Source organism: Rhea americana, unplaced genomic scaffold (assembly GCF_003343005.1).
Source record: "Rhea americana isolate MKP2758 unplaced genomic scaffold, rheAme1 scaffold_31, whole genome shotgun sequence".
Taxonomy (NCBI): domain Eukaryota; kingdom Metazoa; phylum Chordata; class Aves; order Rheiformes; family Rheidae; genus Rhea; species Rhea americana.
The window spans coordinates 1,422,626-1,443,738 of NW_028186435.1; the positions used below are offsets into that span (position 1 = coordinate 1,422,626).

Below are 21,113 nucleotides of genomic sequence, written 5' to 3' on the forward strand. Positions count from 1 at the left end.
AGAAAAGTAACAATTTGGTTGAGCGAGTTTAAACCTAGGTGCAGGTAGCCTCTGATCACTTAGAGACACTTTTGTTGCCGTCACATGAAATAATTGAGACTCAGGAGTATCAGTTTAGAGCAACRCAAGGGGATGGTGTAAACCGATGTCACATAAAATGGAGGTACTACCTCGTATCTACTATCTCATACTACTATCTTGTACTACTCATACTACTCTCTCATACTACGATCTCATATCCCTCCTCTTTATTTCCATCTCTTGCTACCAGTCCACTATCCAGAGCACAGGCTATCTTGAGTTACTCTGACTGGTTCCTGTGATTAAGGCCAGCCTCTGTTTTGCCTCTGAATTCCAAATTTGCTCTAGAGGGTAGCCAAAAGTATCTATCCTTTATTGCTGTCACCACATCCAAGAGAGTCTTTGCCTGATGTGCCTGGGGTCATCCCTGCTCATTGCCGGTCCTTCACCTGGTACCGAGTGGGACTTGCTGGTTATCCTCAATTTGTTGGCACAGCTGTATTTTAATGCAGTGGCAAACAGAATCTTCATTTACAGATTCCCAATGTTTGTGGCCACCAATCTGACCTCCAAATAGATCACTTTATAAAAGCAATGGATTGCTTTTATAAAGAAAAATTTCAAAGGGAGGAGACAAAAAAGTGGCTGGTAAACCAAATAGCCAAGAAGTGTCATAGAAGAGCTACAAAGAGAGATCAGCCGATAACAGGAATATATCTTCCTTAAAGTTTCCTCCCTCCAGCCTATGTGTCACCAGGGCAATAAGCTTACCCTAGGTTATAACAAGTAAGACAAATCCAGGGTTTATTGGAACTGAATTGCCAGTGGTTGAGCTTGGAATTATTTAGCACAGGTGTTTCTATAACAGTGATATATTGGGAAAATTCAGTGTTCAACAACCATCATATTTCCAGCTGTGCTGTGGTTAGTGCTAGTACAGTGATCCTAATATAAAACATGTGAGAATATTTGCTAGCTCAGGAACTTGTTAAAGGTATTTTCTTACAATATCTGAGCTGCTGTGTTTATCTAGGTGCGTTTCTTTGGTCTTGCATTTTCATAAAGGGTGTGATATTAGTTTTATAAGGCTGTCACTGAACCTGGAATCTGCTTTTCTGCAACCAAGTGCATTAGTAGTCATGCTAACTAGCATGCAGCACATGAGCAGGTGAAAATAAGATTATGAGGAATCCAATGACAGTCCATTATCCTTAGTACATTCATCTTGAGCAGCACCTGTGCATCTGTTACATATATAGAGATGTTTTTACTAGGAGTGCTAGAAATCTTGAAGCAAGTGTTGCAAGCATCTATATGTAAAAKAACATAAAAGGAGCAAAGTTAACAAGAGACTAAGGGGCTATAAAAGAAGGGTAGTGAAGTGCACTCACCAGCAGCAAGATCTGTGAGTGTTAAGAGAGGTTTTATACACACACAGGCACACACGTGCATTTTTAGGGTTCGAGAGACCCATGCACAAACATAACGGTAAATGGCTTGAGCATGTTAAAGGGTGTTTGTAGAACACACATTACAAATACAAACGCAGGTAGAAACACACGACGTGCATGTGCTCTGAGCTGAGTTGTCCAAATATGTTCTATTAATAATTTTGTGCCATAACAGGTCAGTTATTTTTATATTCTAACAGAAATTCTCTGATATCACCGTAAATTTCCAACAGTGCCTTCAAGCYGTGGCTGGTCCTGTGGATCTCTTTTTGCGAAAGAAGATAAACTCTACCATACCTCTAAACTCAATTGCTCTATGCATTACACCTGAATCTGGCTAGAAGAAATACATCTGCAAACTGACTTGGCCCTGCTCTTTATATTTTTCCTGATACAGAAAGCGGGTGTCTTATACCTGTGAACTGCATGTGCTGAGGGAGAAGTAGGAAAGGCACCTCCCTGTGATCTGAGGGAGAAAACTGACGTGAAAATTGTGCTTTGATTTGAGGAAGGCCCTCTTCTCTGATTTGAGAATGAAGGTCCCATTTTTTGTTACTGAGCTGATGCTACTAGACAGTCACTGTGTCCATGAACTGGTAGTAATTAGAGACCTGGCTTGACAGGCCACTTAGGACCTCCTTTGGGACAATAGGAGGAGGAAGCAGAGGTCTGGAATAGGAGTCATTCTTTGGTGGTAGGCAGAGATTGAGTTAACATTTTTTAGGAGCTGGCATTGGCAGTTTGGATCCAACTTGGAACCACTGAGAGTTGGATGCAACTTGCTGCCTATTTGAACCCAATGGCTGGTTAGTAAGATTAAACACAAACATGTAAAAATAAGTAAATCAAATCCTACTCTTTCAAAAAAACCCTCATAATTGAAAACTTCTTGTTCATAGTATTTTGTCATTTATCTTTGCCATTTTACTTTCACTGAACTCTGAAGGCCCCATCTCTACCTTATTATACTCAAGTTTATCGAACACAGGCATTTATCAAATGGGCCATCAGTAGCCGTAGAAATGCAGTAGTATATCCAAGTTAAAATTCTTGCTTTGATTACTACAAATCCATGGAGCCCTTGGGTCCAAGGCTTCTACTGAAGCACAGCTATTTGCAAATAGATTTTTATAGCACATTAGTGCTGGAGGAGAGTCCAAAGAAAATAGTCTTTTTCAATATTAGAACCAGCTGTGACTTTCTTGTGCTGATGACTCATTCATTTTTTTTATAGGGTGGGAGAACTAGGCAAAAGACACACAGAGTCTTATTCAAGACGTTGTTTGTTTTGCAAAGGGTATCCTAGCCACAAGCCAACTTGATCATACCAATATGCAACTCATGTTTATTTAAAACTTTTTTCTTTTAACAGTTCCAATTATAAAAACAGAACCCACAGATGACTATGAGCCTGCTCAAACCTGTGGACCAATGAACCAAGGCTTAAGCCCTCTCTCTAAACCGTACTACAGCCAACAGATCATGATGCCCCCCGATCCTGGTTCGTGCCTTGTGGCTGGCTTCGCCTCCTGTCAGCAGAGAAACGCCGTGATGTCACCTTCTCCCAACGCAAGCCCCAAGCTGCATGACCTTTCCTCCTCTCCTTACAAGTGCATCCCCAACCCGGGCCACGGCCACCTTGGACTTCAGCAGCCCGCTGGAGGCGTCCCCACCATACAGGAAGTGCCAAGGTCTATAGTTGTGCACCCAAGCTCTCCCGAGCAATCATCTCACATCATGCTGCAGCCGCAGGTGAGTCAACATCTGAGCAGTAGCTGTCCCCTTGGTTACCAACAAACACTTTATCCCAACAGTCCCTCTTCTCCAGTTCCATCTGTTACCCAAGAGCCAACCTATTTGCAGTCCTGCAGTCCAACTCATTCATCCATAATGGGTCAACAGCAGCAGCAACTGCCGAAGGTTCACAGAAATGAGTCTCCAACAAACCAACCACTGTCATTGCCAGAGTTGCATGAGGAAAGTAATCATAATTTGGCCCCTATTCCTGTAACGATCAAGCGAGAACCTGAGGAATTGGACCAGATGTACCTGGACGATGGTAAGTCTTCCACAGCTGTAGAGGTTTGCGTTCAACCATGTTGCTATATCAGTGAGTTCTCTTAACCCCTCCTCCTTTCGAATCCTGGTGGAAGAAAGTTCAATTAACAGCCTTGTGGAATGGTGCAGAGTTTTGCTCGAATTTTCTATATGGGAATGGGTTCTTTAATTTTGTTTGCAATAATGAAACCAAGTTATTTAAGCATTAAATGCTGTTAGTCACTGTAGAGCTAGCTGCATGACCAATAGCTACATTGCAATAATCTTAACCGTATGGTCTTGGCTTATGCCTATGCCAGTGACCTGTGGAACTGCAATGATAACATATTTAACGTTGTCCCATCCATAATGCAGTGAAACTTCTGATAGGCAAATCTGTTCACTGGAACTAAATGATATACTACTCTACTTCAGTTGAGAAAGTTCAAATTAAAAATGGAGGCATATCTTTCAGTGTAACTTTTCAGTCTGGTGGCATTTGACATTAAGCCTATTATTTCTTCAGTTCTGATTGTGGACTTGCTGCTGCTGCCTTTTTTTTTTTTACATTTGTWAGATTTTATATGTATATATATTCTGCACGCATGACTGAAATGTTAAAATGCTGTGATGAGCTTGCCTGACTCTAGTTTCCAAAGATTTATTAGCTGAACATAATAAAAGACGTAATCTGGAATTTGATTATGTGACCTCACTGAACTGTGATTTAGCACTTACTGCTAAGTATCCCAGTAGTATTCTGAACCCTCACCTTAATGCAGTACGTGCATTCCCTTTCAGGAGCCATATAACTTTATATAACATACCATGCTATTTGAAAAAGAAATGTCTTCGAAATGCCTGCATTGAAACTAATTGGTGCCAAGGAACATCTGAGTATAATTGTCTTTTTGAGGAGAAGTTAAAGATATAAACTATACTGTTTGTTTTTTTAAAAAGACGGRTATTTAGTCATTCTAATTTAAACAGTGTGATACTCGCTGAATTAGGATTACAAATGAATGTTTTGGAGCTTGAATAGCAGCCTATTGCTTTTCAGCTCTGGGAAAATGATTTTCCATAACAGAAGTTATTATTGGTTACATGATAGGCAGATCTAAGGAATTTTCATAATTAGGAGTTCATTTCACTAAAGTTTTGCACAACACTTCTTTTAGGACACAGTTTTCTTCGGATGGCGTGCATTCTTACCACATAATCTATGCTATGAGGAGTAAGATTTCAACAAAAATGTACACAAACCAAAACAAAAAGCCATGCCCAGATTCTGGTTTTGAGAGAAACCAGAAGTTATCCAGGGAGGGAAGAGATTACAGCTAGAATCTAAATCTAGTCCATAGCTCTACTTCTAGAAAAGCACAAAAATGAGCAGTATTGCTGGTCTCTGCCAGAGCGATGGGACTGTGGCTCTGGAGTGCTACGTGAAGCTTCTCAGTGATGTTAGCTCCAGGTTTCTCATGGAGGAGCAGGGGAACTTTGCTTTTATGTGTCCTGTAGCAGAAATTTAWTTTTTTCAGCAAAGATTTTTTCTGTGCCGAAACATAAACAGCTTAGTCCTACTTAACTCTCTTCCTGTTCTGGACATAAACGCACACCAGCCCTCTGAAGCAGAAGTAATTGAAGAGGCTCCTTGTGTATACCGACAYGGCTATTTAGACTTGAATTTGAAGTCCTTTTCAATCAGCCAAATCCAGATAACTTTCTCTTTCCCATCCAGTAGGCTAAAAATCATTTTGTGACTGACCACCAGAACTGTGTACCAAGCAAAAAATGTGTAGGCACAACAGTCATGGTAACAATAAACAATAGAAAGCAATCAATTTATGTAGTTCCAGAAACTAAGTACCTACTCCTCTAAAACTGTGGTACATTGCCATTTTACAAGTTCTTGAGGCAAAGGAAATTCTCCCAATTATGCCAGTTTCCAAATCTTAGAAGCATAGCAGAGGAGTTAACCAACTTTTATTCTCATAGTTTTAGTAGGTGTCTTATATCTACASAGCAAATGTCTTGCATCTACAGAGCAGTAGATGTCTGCTCTTACCTTTTGTTTTCTTTACAATTAATTTACAGTATGTTATCCCTTTGTTGCYAATTTTAACAATGTTATTACTACTTATTATTTTGATTACGCTCTGTACGCCATTGCCAACAGGCAGTGAATTTATTGCTTTTGTACGGGTTACTTTTCGTATTTAAGAAAAAGCAGATTCCCATTCCTTCATTGTCCRTTGTACAGCACCCATTCCCACAGAGGGTAATCAGAAATGGTAAATCAGAAGTCCCTTTCTACATCTAAACTGACATTTAGGTTCTCTTAGAGGTCACGYTGATGCAGCCCAAACCACATAAGCTGCTCTTTCCTACCTGTGCCTTCCTTCACTGCCTGAAGRAAAGGCCATCCACTCTGTGCTTTGCATTGACAAAGTGAAGTTCTTATAGAAATCAGGAGTGGACTATTACTGTCTCCTTAGCTGTCTTTCTATATGGAGAGTTAAGAGTGGAGGTATGCAGCAGAGAGGCTGAAGGTAGGAACCTTCAGACCAACTAAGACCCTCTGCTCAAACACGCAGAGCCTGAGCAGCCCTCAAACACATGGCATGGGAGTGCAAAGCTGCAAGTCTGGCTGTAAGCCCGTTTAGATGTATGCTATGTATGTGCGTGGATGCAACTTTGCAACAACCAGTGCAGTGGTCTCATRTTACATTGGATTTGGAGGAACTGCAGTGCATCCCTGGTAAAGATGGCCTTGTTCCCTTTTGTCCTTAGCTGCAGAGCTGTGGAGCYGCAGAGTGGGTTAATGGCAAACCAGCCTGCCAGAAGTAACAAGAAAGAACAATATTCTATTGGGTTATGGAACCAGGTTGCTCAGATCRAATAGATCTGTCCAGCCCACGAGACGGGGAGGAAGCCTGTTGTTGTTTTTGCAGGTCAAGGAGTGCAGCACCCAGCCCATAGGCCAGAGTGAGCATGACTTGAAGCCACATCCTATGTCATCTTATCCTCCATAGCTACTATCTAACTCATCCTGTCTCAGTAAAAATTCCCCTTCTCATGCTCACCTCTTAGTTGTGTAAGGATGACGTCTGGGCTTCCTGACGYAGTCTCAAAGAGCAATTTGGCCACTACAGTGATTGCCTAGAAATCAGTGTAATTGTTTCTGGTGTCCCAGTAGGTGCTATTCACAAGATGCTGTGGGCRCAAGGCACTCCATGCACCTAGTGCCTTGCTACCTGATGCTGTTTCATTCAGACTTCTGGCAATAACTACACTACCCAGAGAGAGAATGGGTGTTGCAAAGTTGGTCTGATGGAATAGACAGCTTATTTTCATGTGCATGATTATTTGGAATAGGAACTTTTAAACCTTTGACATTGCTTTCTATTAATACTGTATCCATCTTTAAATGTTTTCCGTGTTGGGGAAGTGCGTAGGCCATCTGTAGTATGTGACCATATTCTGAAAATCTGAATTCAAATCATACTAGTAAGGACAGTTACTCTTTTTTTAAACACATCACTGCACCATTCCTTATATTTTGTTGTTTCACTGATTCAGTTGAGATCCCTTCACGTAGCGTGTTTAAACTCTAAAATTTTTTTTCAACCTTGGCGTATGTGAACAATATGAAAGCCAGAGACTATRTGTAGAGCACAGCTTTCTTTCCCTTTTACTCTAAATATACCAATTCATTCCCCATCTCTGAAGTAATTTAAAAATAATACAGTATTCTAATGGCATTAAAAAATAAATTCTGAAAGTATCACTACATAAAAGTGTCAGTAGCTTCAAGGTGTCCTCTACCTATTTATTACCTGCCATTTTTACTTGAAGGTACCTGTGAAAAATGTAAGGTAGACATCTAACATATTTATGGGACTTCTACACAAATAAAAAATATCTAACTGGTTATGCCAGATGATATTTGGTAAAGATTTTGGTTACATGTTTGCCATTTTGGGCAGATTTGATTTATATATCTAATATATATTTAGTAATGTTGGACCAGGTATAAACAGAAATTTTTTGGTTTCAGCCTGTAGGATCAAAGCAATATTCATTCCTTTTGGTCTGGAGTGTATCCAAATACAGACCATCTATACTGCAGAGTTCTCTGGAAAAAAGCAGTCAGTGRGTTTATGTAAATATATATTCTGTATATGAGAATTCTGTGCTTCTGCAATGGTGGGCAGCTGAAGCAATATAAAGGAAGCACCGAAGAGGCTTCCATTTTGGCAAATAAATTTTGTCTTGGCAATCTTGCTTTAAATCAGAATCTACAGTAGCCACCTGGGCTACTCATTAAATGGGCTCTCTATTTCAGTATGTGAATATGTGATTCAGAATGTATAACATATTTGAAACTCATGCTGTAAAGTGATATCTGATAGATTATGGCTATGCTCTTGATATTGAAAGGTATCTGGCTTGTATACGAGCACTCTTGTTTTGAGTAATTCTGAGTTCAGCCTCCAAACAAAGATTATGACCGACTCCCTCTGCTGCTTTCACAGCACTATTTCATGTACTATTTGAAAGCACGATCTGATGAAGCCATCGAAAAATGACATTGAAAAATGCCTGGGCCTGGTTGCCCACACGAGCCCATGTTGCTTTGCGGTGGGAGAGAAGGTATCTCCTATCTTCCCAGCCRGGGAAGACCAGGGTGCATGGGGCACCCCATGGACGAGAGCCACAGCACYAGGGCCAGGATGGGCTCCGTTGTCCACTGCCCTAGGCACAGAAGGGGACAAGACTTCTTCCTTTCGGATCTAACTTGGGAGTAGGGCAGGGTACTGGAATGGTGGAGCCTGTGGAAAAGCYTTCAGAGGGCAGGCATGTAAGCTGGTTTATCAGCTTGAGGAACCTCTTCAGTACAAGCCTGGGTAGGTAATTGCTCTTAAGACTTCAACTTTTTTATTTGGGGGGTCGATCAGCTTAATGGGCTGTACAACTCTTTGGAGAATAAAGTGGCATCAGCATTGCCCAAAGAGACAGCCAGTTTGGGGGAACCATGAGCTGATGAGAACCCATCCTTGTCTGTTGAACCAGTCATTTTGTCATGGGGACATGAAAGATAGCCTAATTTATATCTTCCTTTTGAATGTGCTCCTGCTTCCTGACCCCTAACTAGGACCTAGATCAAAAGCTGTGCTAGCCTAATCTTGAAATATTACTGGTTCATTTTTGTTGACCAGGCCAGCTCAGATAATTTTTTCCAAATTTTGGCTGCTTTGTTTAGTAGTAGAAGGAGCCGCAAGTGAAAGGTAGTGGAATATAAGTTCACACAGTTTTCAGGATGTTCAGGCGACCTGGGGATTGGCCAGGCTCACCACAGGAGATGCTAAAGGTGACTCGAAATTATTCTCCTTATCCTCGTTTCCCTTTCCTGGACCTAGTGTAGCTTGGGTGGAACACAGAACTGAGCTCCAAATCTTTATTTCACCAGGATGGAGAGAGTTCAATTAGACATGCTAATGCCAAGAAACATTTTTCAGGTTGTAACTGGCACTCCCACAAGCTATTACATTCTTTACCTGCAACAGAATAATACTCAGTTGTGAAATTATTTCCTGCCATTAGAAACATCAAAGAAATTAGTTTTCATTGCAAATGAGAATGAAGCTATTTCTAAAAAGCCAGGGGGAAACACATTGGTACCAACAGGAAAAAGACAGGACTTATTTTCTCAGCAGATTTCAAGATGTACTGTACGTGCTGTGATTCCATTTGTTATATCAATATGTAGAACTTAACAAAAACAGGTTTTAATGAAAATCAAAACATTATCCTTGAGGAGTCCTTAATAAAGGTATACTTGATTTATGAAGCTGCCGAAGATCTCAGCTTCTTCAAATTTTGCTCATGTTCAAATCTAAAATTTTCAAAATGAAATCCCAGCACACTAGAATCAGTGGTGGACTCCCATTGACTACAGTGGGGCCAGGATTCCACCCTCAGTTGAAAAAAAAGTTTTCCAGAACTCCTTGAGTTCTCTTATAGGTGCCAGAACTGGGATAACAATATCTGAAAGATAGATCTCTTGTCTAAAGTTTTGTGTATTAATTCAGCTGCCTCCTCTCCACACAGGCTCTTTCATAAAGGCTTGGACTCTGATCATGACTTGATCTGATCTATAAATCTTTGTGTAGCAAGATGAAAATATATAGCTCATAAACAAAAGTATCTGATGTTTAGATATGTGGCTAGCAGAAAGTATCAAAACCACATCATCATCTTTTTTAAAACAAGGAGGCTTTTGTTCTTGTGATTGTCTTTGCACAGCTGTGAGTTTTATAGTGCTGTGCCAATGAATGCACCCTTTGCAACTTTTATTTTACCCTGAAAAGGTAAATTGGGAACATTAAGCCCCCAATAAGTATGTAAAAGTGGCAAAACCACAGGTAAAGTGTTACTGAAAGCTGCAGCCCTGCCAGCCATTTCATTTTAAACATGGCTCTTTTAAAAATAACTTTTGCAGTAAAAGCTGTAACTCCTGGATGTAATATGAGCTATTGCTAATGTCATTCCCATGAATTGCTTACAGTGTTGAACTGTTAGATGTCTGACAAGTCCATATATCTCCTATACAGTATATATGAAAGTTTTTTGCCTCTAAACCATATGTTCTTTTTTTTTTTTTTATTCCTCCATATTCTTCCAATGCACGTGGTTTGGTGATATAGTTTATTTGAACAGGAACTATAGCAGACAGAATTATTCTTTTGCTGAAATGTATCCTTTTTCATACATCTCAGCTTCATGATTAAAGTGATTGGCTCTTGAGGCATTAAGTTTAGTCTGCTGCTGCCACAATTATGCCTTTGAAAACTTCTGAGTGCACTCTGTGATTTCCAGTAGTCCAGATGTCATTAGAACAACATGCAGGTAGTCTGCAAAGTCCAGTAACACTGTCTACACTTCAGTCTGGATTGTGTGAGCTTTTCCCTCCCTCCCTCTTGGCCTAGCCTTGCAGCTCGGGGAGAAAGCTAATAGCTTTCCTCATGGAAAGTTTTACTTAATCTGGCTTGGTGCCCGCGTCTAGACCCTCCTCGTTTCTAATGATGATTGAAAGTGTACATGCTACTGTGATAAAACATGCTGAGTCGTTAACATTCGGGACATGGGTTAGATGTGATGAGTAAGGGAGGACTGAAGTAATTCATTAGCATCAGACCTTTGGTGGGCCGGCATGTCTGGGTTCGAGGGGTGTCCTGTTACACCAACCGCACACCCTCAGGACGCAAGGGATGAAGTTTTGCTGTTCCTGGTGGGAATCGGGTCTCCTTGGAGTCTCATTAAAAGAAAGCCCCCAAGAGGATAGATGACATGAATAGGTGTCACTTTCTGATTTTCTGCAGCCCCGGATGTGCTGGTGCCCGCAGAGCAGGCCTGCCTACCTTCTGGGTGCAATACGCTGTGCAGTCACACAGTGAACTTTGCTTTTTTTTAACACTTTTAGCACTTAGATTTCCAGGGAAGTCTTTGAGTCCCAGGCTTTTGAGAGAGTGTCCAATCCCTTTGGAAAAGTCCTGAGAGTCTCCACCTTCCTTTGGTGATCGTGGACACTTAACTGGGCCCTGGCAGGGGGGCACAGCAGGCTGGCGAAGCAAAGGAAAAGCAGTAGAAAATCGGCAGTGCTTTGCAATGTATTGATATCCTGAGGTTTTTTTTAGTGTTCAGAACCCAGCATTTGCTTGGTGCACATCTGCACGCACACCTTCACATTAAATATTTCAAGTCATTAAGTATACAGCTGAAGCCGCGATATATTGCCTCTTTTCAACTAAATGCCAACTTCACACTGCAGCCCTAGTCGTCCCTGTGCAATTAACTGGGGAAGAAGTCTCTTCTCACTTCCATGTCTGATTCATTCTCTTATTTCCATAATAATGGATATTGGCATTGCTGTTTCAAATGGTAAAGGTTTTGTAGGTTATTCTTTGTAAGTTTTACTTGGCAGTCAGGGGAGAAGAAGTTGCAGTATCTGAGCCTTTGTAACATTTACATCTGCCTTTAAGCCTGGAGGAATGCCAAGGAAAATATGTGGCTTGCAGAAGCACAAGCTTCATGAGAAAGCTTTGTTCAGATGCGATTCATTTGAGGAATATGTTTGTTTGAAACGTTTSTGCTGAGCTGTGCAGAGTTGGCCGGTCAGGTGTTGCCGTGTGGCTCGTGCGTGGCCTCAGTGCTCTCATGTCTTGAATCCCTCTTGGCAAAGTATTTTGGGAGGAATTGCTTTGTAAAGATCCTTCTTCTCCAGGGAATGGAGGATCATACAGACGCCTGCTGCATCTAGGAAGTTAGACTGAACCAACCTGCGTGCCCAGCCCAGCAAACCCATATGTGCCAGAGGAAGAGCTCTCATGAGTAAACTCACTGCCTTCACGTACAGCGAATGTCGCTAAACATTAGCAAGTGGTAATGTTACTAGACTGCAGAGCAGCGAACGGCTTGCCTCTGCTCCCACTTAAGTCAATAACACAGTTCCCCTTGGGTTCATTGGGAATAGGACCAGGCATACGGCTGGTAGTTAAAAGGCATAATAGCTGCATTCATTGAAATTGAGTTGTTGATAGACACTCGGAGACGGAGTCTTTTTCTTGGAGATTTGTATGCAGCACAGTTGATTGTGTCATCTGCATCTGCTGGACAACTGGGGGGGCTTTCAGTCCCGGCTCTTGCAGTGGGCCTGATAGCAGCTTGACCATCGCCATCCAGAATGGGCTGTTAGATAAACTGACTCCTAGTCTTTCCTCTTTCCTGAGGAGCTAATATTGATTGCTACCCGAGGGGGAACATGCTTTCCGCACGAGGCTTATCTCTAGGCTGGGAGGAAGCTTATCAAAGAAACAAGCCCCTCAAWATATTCCCTTCCTCCATAACTGGAAAAATCTGCAAAGTCTAAAAATTTTAAAAACCTGTAAATATTTGATAAGTAAGAAATATGGCAGGAAAATCATTGGTCCATTCCTCGTTGACAAGCCTGRCTGGTTTGTCTACAACCCAGTGAGCTGACCCAGTCCTTTGCCTGCTTTACAGGCTTGGCTTTGTCTATAGGTCTTTTAAGTTTTCCACAGTTTTAAGCCCTCTGAAAGACATATCAGAAGGCAAAGTGGGATGRTGGTGAAACTCATCAACTGTCATCCCTAGGCACATGAATTACAATTTGAGCATTTACACAGTCTTGAAAAGCACTCTGTAAAGTCTGTTATTAATGGATTAAATTCTTTAGAGTGTAGTTACAACCCAGTCTTCCAAGCATCAGCTGAGTATAAAAACATTCTTCTCCTGTCTTGATTTTGCACAACCAAATCATGATTTTGTTGCTTAATTTTGGTCATTCTGCAGCCCTATGAGGTTGCAGAAGGTAAGATTTTACTCTTCGTATAAATGTTGTCTAAATTCCTCTGCGTGTTAAGATTCTGTGGGCACTAGGGCTAAAGGTTTGTCCCATTTCATAATTCTTGTGACATCTTTGCAGAAATGCAGTAGATACTATTTAATCTTGATACCCTGACAGCAGTAGTCAAATTTTTTTCTAGTGCACTTACATATAATGGAATATAAGACACACTTAGCATAATAATTCTTTTGCAATGTATGTCTCTTCTATTCGTGACTGACTTCTCTGAAAACCCTGCAGATGTCTATTGAGTAAAACTTCTCAGAAAGAGGAGGTCAGGTGGAGAACCCCATCCTATGGACCTTCTGTTGYGCTTAGGCAGTTTCCAAACCAAAATGCATATTGGAGCTCTGAAATGTGGCCACATGCTGTTGAGCTGCAGTTGTCACTGTTGCTGAGTGGTTTTCAGACATTCAGAGCATTCGTTATCCAGCTATTTTTTTGGAAAACAGAAGCAGCTGGTAAAGATAATCTCTTCATTATTAATGAGCCTTTTCTTCAGTCCTAGCTGTAATGACTGTTTGCTCCATACATTCCAATTTAAACTTAGACTAAGCTATTCGCTTGAAGGCTTTTACATCAGTGCATCTACATGAACTGTTAACAGTGCATCTACATGAACTGTTAACAACTTCCCTCAGCTTCTTCTCAGGGTAATACATCTTTGAGCTAGTAGTAGTGGTAAGTTGAAATATGTTTCTCGATCTAAAATGCATGTGTGTGAAACTGTCGTATGGAAAGAGGCTAGCAGAGAAACTGGCTTTGTTTTTTTTTTCAATTATTCACACTATTGTTTGTATTCTTTCTTAAGAGAAATTATGGTAAACTTTTCCCCAACTCATTAACTGTTTAACCATTGCACAAGACTATACAGAGTCGTCCCTTGAGTCACAGTAGTAAAAGGCTTGTACTGGTCCTCCCAAAGTTGCTAGAACTGATGTGACATAAATTCAAGTTTTGCAGAAAGATCTAGTGCCTTTTAGCTCTGGCTGGGCATACTTCACCCAAGCACTGCACAAAGTCTCTTTGAAAGGCAGCTCTGGAAGAGCCACCAGCTATGTAGGTGGCTGCCTCTACTTTAATCTCTTCATTCCTAGTAACTTTGAATGTGTTTTCAGGGATTTTTGCACTTTTTTTTCCCCTTAAAGTTTATGTTAGGGTGACTAGAGAACTCACAGTGAAAGAAAGAGAAACAAAACTGATTCCAGGGCAGAAATTTCATGCGCTTCAGGGAGAACGTGCTTTTGGTGTCAATGGACAAACAAAGCAGCTTCAGTCACTGCTTCAGAGCACTTTCCAGGAATTTACCTGCTGTTCCCAGAAATGCAGGCTGGGCCTTTACAGGTCAGACAAGAATTACTTCAATCTACTTAAACTATAGACTTAAAATTGGAAATACTTTGTCAGATCACCAATAGGTAGGAAACTGCAAAGCTCCATTGTTGTCAGCAGTCAAATTGTGCAGTCTTCTGCCCTATTCAGCACATAGCCAGAATTATAAAGATAATAGTGAGTATGTCCTTTGCAGGGTAAGGGGGAAGTTAGACTTACCTTCTTACAATCCAAAATCCCAACTATTCCAGGAAAACTTAAGAGTATTTTAACAATAACACTAAAATCCTAAAGAAGAACTGGCAGTGCTGAAGTCTAGGAATAAGGTTTGCCAGAAGGACATGTTGATGTGAAAGCATCTGCTCGTATTATTTTAATAGATAGTTTACAAATCCAGAGGTAGATGCAACCCTGAGCTGCTGCTGTTTTGGGTTTTGTTTTTTTCTTTTTTTTTTCCTAATGCTAAATGAGCAGCCCGTTGAATTAGTGCATACTTGCCCTAAAGAGCAATGAGAATGAGACCTGTATGACAAGGCTGCAGAAGCTGCAGTTAAAGCGTGGCTCTACCGAGGGCTGCTCAGGGACAAGGATTCAGCACGGTTGAAGGATCAAGTGCTTTTACAATAAAGGCAAGCAATTGCATGCATGTATATGTTTATTCTGTTTGRAGAATATAGTAAAAAAATGGAAGCTTTTCTCATGGTGCTGTAGCATGGCTGGCACACATTTTAAAGGTTCAGGCTTAGGATATAGGCTGATAGAGCTGATGCTGCACGCCACTACATGGCGRCATAATTAGAAGGAAGGAAAGACTGGGCAAAAGAAAAGTGAAAGGAAGGCTAAATATAATATCCCCATTAAAAAAAGATGAGCAGGGATGAAATTTCGAAGTAGCGGGGAAAGGCTGTATGTGTGTGTGTGAGAGAGAAGTTTGTCTGAAACTGAAATAGTACAAGGGAATAATAATAGCCTAGGTTTTGACTGCCATGAAAAAGCTTATCTAAGTAATTCTCCACTTTTCCTAAAAATAATTTCAGTGTATGAGAGGAGATGATGAAATTAGAAAAAGTGCTTATTAAACTTAAGAAGATTAAACGAGATCTGAAGCAATAAAAGAGCTTTCATGAATTGTTGCTGCCTGATATAATCTCTGGATAAACAGGAATCACTTTTGCCTTGGTCCTACTATATTTACGCAAGGGGATTAATACTCCTACAAAATAGAAGTGGCCACTGCTTATTGGTATTTAGCTTTGATTACACTACTGAACTCCTAGATAGGAGGCAGTGGTGGCTTGGCTCTCCTGGAGCAGGCAAGGCACAACYAGCCTCAAGGACACACCAGTCTCACTGGGAGTCCACACTGGCTTTCTAGGGAGCAGGGAAAAGGCTTCTGCTCCTAAAAATACGTTTGATGCAAACRTGGATGCAAAGAGCTCCTGTAGGGAGCCCAAAGAACTACGAAATCTGGTAATAAGGAAGGGTGGGAGTTTGCTCTGAGTAAACACAGTAACATCACCCTGTCCCAYAGTATTGAGAAATTTGCAAGTCCATTTTAAGACTTTTCTTAAAATGTAACAGGACATTCATTGAAACAGAAAAAAACAGAAAAGATTGTTTATTTGTGTGCTCTCCAATTAGAAATTATGCAGAAAAAAATRGTACTGCTAGTAGTTGTAAAGATGACCAGCCTTTGACAAGGCAGAGGAGGATTTTAACATGTTCCATTTCAAGGTTATTAGATAGAGGAATAAAACAGGAAATCCCCTTACTTTGCAACTTCAGAAAGATGGTATTCAAATTACATTTAGGACATGATCCAAATGCCATGAAAAATTTTTCCATCAGCTTCAATGTATGTTCTAAAACAGGATGTGTTAAATCAGGGGAAATAGTAACAGAGTCACAACTAAATTAACAGAAGATTCATAATACGTTATGAATCACTATATTAAAGAATCAATTAGAGTTGGCTGTTTAAATAAARAGGTAGAATAGTAGAAAAAAAATTGGAACTAGAGAAAATTAGAACATCTGCTGAAGTTTCCAAAGYTGTATTAAATATTAGCTTGGGAAGAGTACCTGGGCTGAATATCATCTCATCAAAAATCCATGACTACTTCCAGATCAAAATCACTGATATTTGTAAAGAGGAAGAAATAAATAAAAACATTCATCTGCTCAACTAAAAGAGAAAATTCTTCTCTACCATTCAGTTTAGCTATGGGGACTATCTTTTTCTTAAACCAGAAAAGCAACAAAATGCAAACATTTTTCATATGATCCAAAGTTTTTTGTTATTGTGAAGATCTACTGTCTGTGGTCTGTGTCCTGCTGGCTGATGTGTACAARCTGCATCTTTACCCCTACAAAATACTTTGCTGGACCAAGGCCTAACCTTGTGTAGTAAGCGGTATGATTAGCTAGTAGTAGGGAAGACTTTACTGTTATAATCATAGAATCAGTAAGGTTGGAAGGGCCCTCTGGAGATCATCTAGTCCAACCCCCCTGCTCAGCAGGGAAACAACTGGCCCATACGWGGGTTGAACYGACRACCTTTGCATTATTAGCACCATGCTCTAACCAGCTGAGCTAAACCTAACCCCCAAAGKGGGTGGTGCCCCATAGCTGGCAGGATAATAATGAATATTATGGATTCAAGCACTCAACATGAAGGAGAGTTTAAAAAATCAGCAGAACTTTGATAGAATTGCTCAGGGTTTTCTTTTAAGAAAACTACAAACGGATGGACCATTTCTTGGTTGTTAGATGAATATTCAGAAGATCTACATCTGAAATTTGAAACAGAAACTTGTTATCTCATCCTTTAGCATGAAGATAGTACAAGACAGGAGCTACCCATGTCCTTTCCTGTGAATTGTGACCTTAAAAACTTTTGGCCAGTCAGTAGACATCAGCCAGCCATATAGCTGATGATTCAGTGGCTAAATGTGTGGTTTCTGTGATGAAATTTAGATTTCTGCAATAATCAATGTAATTTCTCTGCTGTCAATTAGGGCCTTGTTTAGGGAGGAGTTAACAGATGTGTGTGACTAATAGCAACCCTCCAAATAAGACTGTATCACTCTTTCTGTTGTGGATGGTCCCATGAGCAATCTGGGCCACAGTCTCCCTAGTGCCATTTTCTGAAATGTGCATGTTCAGAATATTATGTGAAGACAGATACAAATATCAAATGTAAAATGTCGTAGAGGGGAAGCACCATTGCAGGAGAAAACCCACAAACTGTGACACTCTAAAATGATGGAGAGAATTCTTTAAGATGTCTATGTTTGGATATTTTTTATAACATGGAAGAGACATCTGTGTTGTACATTGCTGCTGCAAAATGAAAACCTTTCAGAGTTCAGTTATTCCTGATAGCTGTAGATAGAAGGATTCTGCTCRTGTGCAATTCGGCAGAGATCCATCTAAATGCAGTGCATTGATTTCTATTCAGAAGCTAAACTGATGTGTTTAAGAATGAGTTTACTTGTACAGCTGCAGGGATGATTCTGCCAGCTACAGCCTTGAGATTACTCCACTTCTAAGGGCAAGCAGAAGTTTTTGTGCGTCTTTTGCTTTCATTCTGCRGACTTGTATTCATATATGTGTCTGTATCTCACATGTCAATGGAAATCAGAAAAGGAAATTAATTTGTATGAATGGACCTCACAAATTTCATGGTATATCAGTAATGAAACCCTGATTTGTGGAATGGGACTTAATAATAATAGGACTTTTCCAAAATATATTAATCCTTGGCTATCATTAGTGGCATAAAATGAACCATTCTTTCCTATGTGTCTGAAGTCCAAGTTCTGCTACATGTAGCTATGTGATATTCTTTCCAGTCTCATGTCAGTAAATAATTGTAGTACTGCTCCTTAGTCTGTCTCTGACCTTCACTTTACTTTTCTTGAACAAAAGCTGACCATCATGACAGATTGATCTCCTTCTGTGTTCTAATCTAATCTAGTGTGAAGGGAAAGTTCATTAATCCTACTCCCAAATTCCATTGCAAGTTCGCCATAAATGTGCTACTCTATAAGCATATGTATTATAGCACAGACGTAAACGTATTTGAAACTAGGTTAGGAGGCAATACCTCACATCTTCTAACTTTTTGTACTTTTGCAGAAATACAAATTCACATTCTTTTTATAGTCAAGACTAGTTTCTTGTAAAAAAATTGTTTTTAATTTGTTTAGGTCTTAGAGTTTTAGTCTACAAAGTTGTCTACACTCTCTAAACTTGGCCACTTTGTATTGTTCTATTTGGTGTTACCCAAACATGAACCAAGGATGATTAGTGTTTTAAAGAACTTCTTTGAGGGCTAGATAATGAAGGGTTTTTAGGGCTATAGTAATRATTTGGAATTTAGAGAAAGAAAAATCACATTCTACTAAAAACCCTCTGTGTGTCTTTCACTATTCTCTAGAAACAGATTAGTCTGCGATACTGARCTGCACCAGTATGCATACGCATTGAAGTCAGCACATTGCAATAAACACCAGAAATATCACTGTCTTCTTTGAGTARTAAGAATCAGAAGTAAGTCAGAAAAATTACAGATGCTTCAAAATTCACACAAAGAGAAGTGAATAGATCCACCTGCGCATTTTTCCTTATCARTGTTAAAACATTTCAAATAATGTGTGTGTGAGGGGTAGGGGATAATCAGCAGAATAATTACCTGCAAAAACAAGGGCTGGATTCAGTGACYGATTCTTTCTTGTGGACCCACCAGACTGATGCCCAGTGCTTCTGTGGACTCACCTTGTGTTATCTGTCTATGTTTAATAGGGGCTTGTTCCAAAGCCCATTGAARTCTGTAGAAATTCTTCTTTTGTTTTCTGTGCTCTTTAGATCAGGGTCCTACTTGCACTCAGACAGAGATCTGATCACTTAATGCTCTTTAAAAAAWTTTTTTTTAATCATATTCATGAAAATCACTAATACTAGATGAAAATTTAAGGGCCCCAAAGTTGATGCTGGTAAAGTTATAGTTCCCGGAACAACCATAAAAGATTTTATTACATTAATATGTAAAGGTTAACAGTGCATACAATAATCTGAAATGCTGTCTGTATTGTGTATGTAGAGTGACTGACTTGCAGAGGTTTTAAGAACTCTCAGCTCCTTCTGTTGCTTGTGGTGTGCTAATATTCAAAGAAGCGATTGCATGGGTTATGGGGTCTAGGCCAAGAGAAGCTCAAGGAGCCCTATGCTTTCAAAGGTAGGAGAGTGGGTATGTACTTTTGGGGTGAAAGCACCGCTCCTGTTTCTGTCCTCGTTTACACCAAGAGGAAGAAGGAAGTTCTTCCCTGGAGTAAATGGAATTACCAAGCAGTTGTTTAACATCAGTGTTTGGCAATTAATTTAAGAGTTTTGCCCAAGCCTTTGCAAGGTGGCCCTGGCTGGGAGTTACACTTTTTCATCAGTGCATCTTAATACAGGTATATMAGGTCAATTTGTTTCATTTGGGGGGTTTCCTGAGTCGCTGTACTCATTCTTGATGTCTGTATCAAGGCTGCGTCGTAGGTTCTCTATGGAAAACGGGATCATTTCAAGAATTTTCCATTTTCTGTCCCGTTTGTCTCTTAAGTAAGTGGCTTACGTATGTGCACGACAGCTCTCCATAGAGAGCCGCGACGAAGAGAAGACATGAAAGCCACTCGCTCCGAGCGTTCGCCCTCGCTTATCGGGCGCTCGGAGACATGAGCTAACCGAGGCGTGATGCTCYGCGCTGCAGGGCAAGTGCTGCAGAGCTACCTCTGCTGCCCCAGCGATCGCGGAGAATTATCGTTCCCATGGCCCTTCTGCAGGATTTGTTTTGTTCTGATGGCAACGTCCGCGGCCTCCACTGCTAGCAACTGTAACGTGAATCTGATGCTGGCTATGTGTGTTATCAACTCCCTAATAACTGTCTTTTTTTCTTTCATTTTTTTTTCCTTTCTTTTTTCTTTTTTCTTTTTTCTTTCTTTTCTTTTTCTTTCTTTTTTTTTTTTTTCTTTCCCACCCCGTTTGTGAGAATCTGTCCCCCGGAGCTCTTCTCTATCAGGCCCCTGCAGCTGCTGTTATTTTAGATATGGCAGGAAGTAGGTACCGGAAAACAGCAAGAGCTCACAGCACTCAGAAAAATCGAGAAATTCCTCTGATTTACCCAAGGCTCTGGCTCCAATCAAAGCCAGTTACCAAAAAAAAAAAAGAAAAGAAAAGAAAAGAAAAGGGTCCGAGCAGACAACTGTGTCTGGGCCGCGTCTGTCAGAGAGGAGAGTAGCCGTCACCTTCTGCGGGGCACTCCGGAGTTATTTATTCGATACGGCCGCGTAAATCACCAAGTGCTTGGCGGGGAGCCGCGTTGCCCGCGCGCCTCGCCGCCGAGGCGGAGCTGATGGGGGCCGAGTGGCTCGAAGCGCTCCGCCGTGCCGTGCCGTGCCGTGCCGTGCCGCGTCGCGCCGCGCCGTGCCGTGCCGCTGCTCTCCCCTCCCGGGGAAGCGGCTCCGCTCCGTCCGCGGGCTCGGCCAGCGCGCGCCTGTCAATGCCTTTAGCAGCGCCTAGAAAAATACGGCAGCCAAGGGCACCGATGGAAAGTCGCTAGAGCAAAAGAGGGGGAAAAAAACTTACATCACTATTGTTATTAGTACTACTACTACTACTACTACTACTACTACTACTACTACTATCATTATAATTTTAAAGCTCAGGTGGGATACTACTTAGTCTGCAAAGCAAAGACATTTTTAGCTGCTTTGAATACCTTCACTTTTAAGTCAGGCTAACTCTGGAAATGACTTCTAACAGAAAAAAAAAAAGAAAAAAAAAGTGAGGAAAGAAATGCC

General features: G+C 40.8%; 1 protein-coding gene across 1 annotated transcript in view; it reads left to right on the forward strand.

Annotated features, from left to right (window-relative positions):
• The window catches only part of NFATC1 (nuclear factor of activated T cells 1), a gene marked incomplete at its 5' end in the record, with an annotated part of 111,840 nt that overhangs the window by 73,487 nt on the left and 17,240 nt on the right, over window positions 1-21,113 (forward strand). Inside the window, one exon of the mRNA XM_085310089.1 lies at window positions 2,845-3,531. Within this exon, the coding sequence (XP_085166215.1) occupies window positions 2,845-3,531 (687 nt within the window). The remainder of the gene's footprint in view (window positions 1-2,844; window positions 3,532-21,113) is intronic.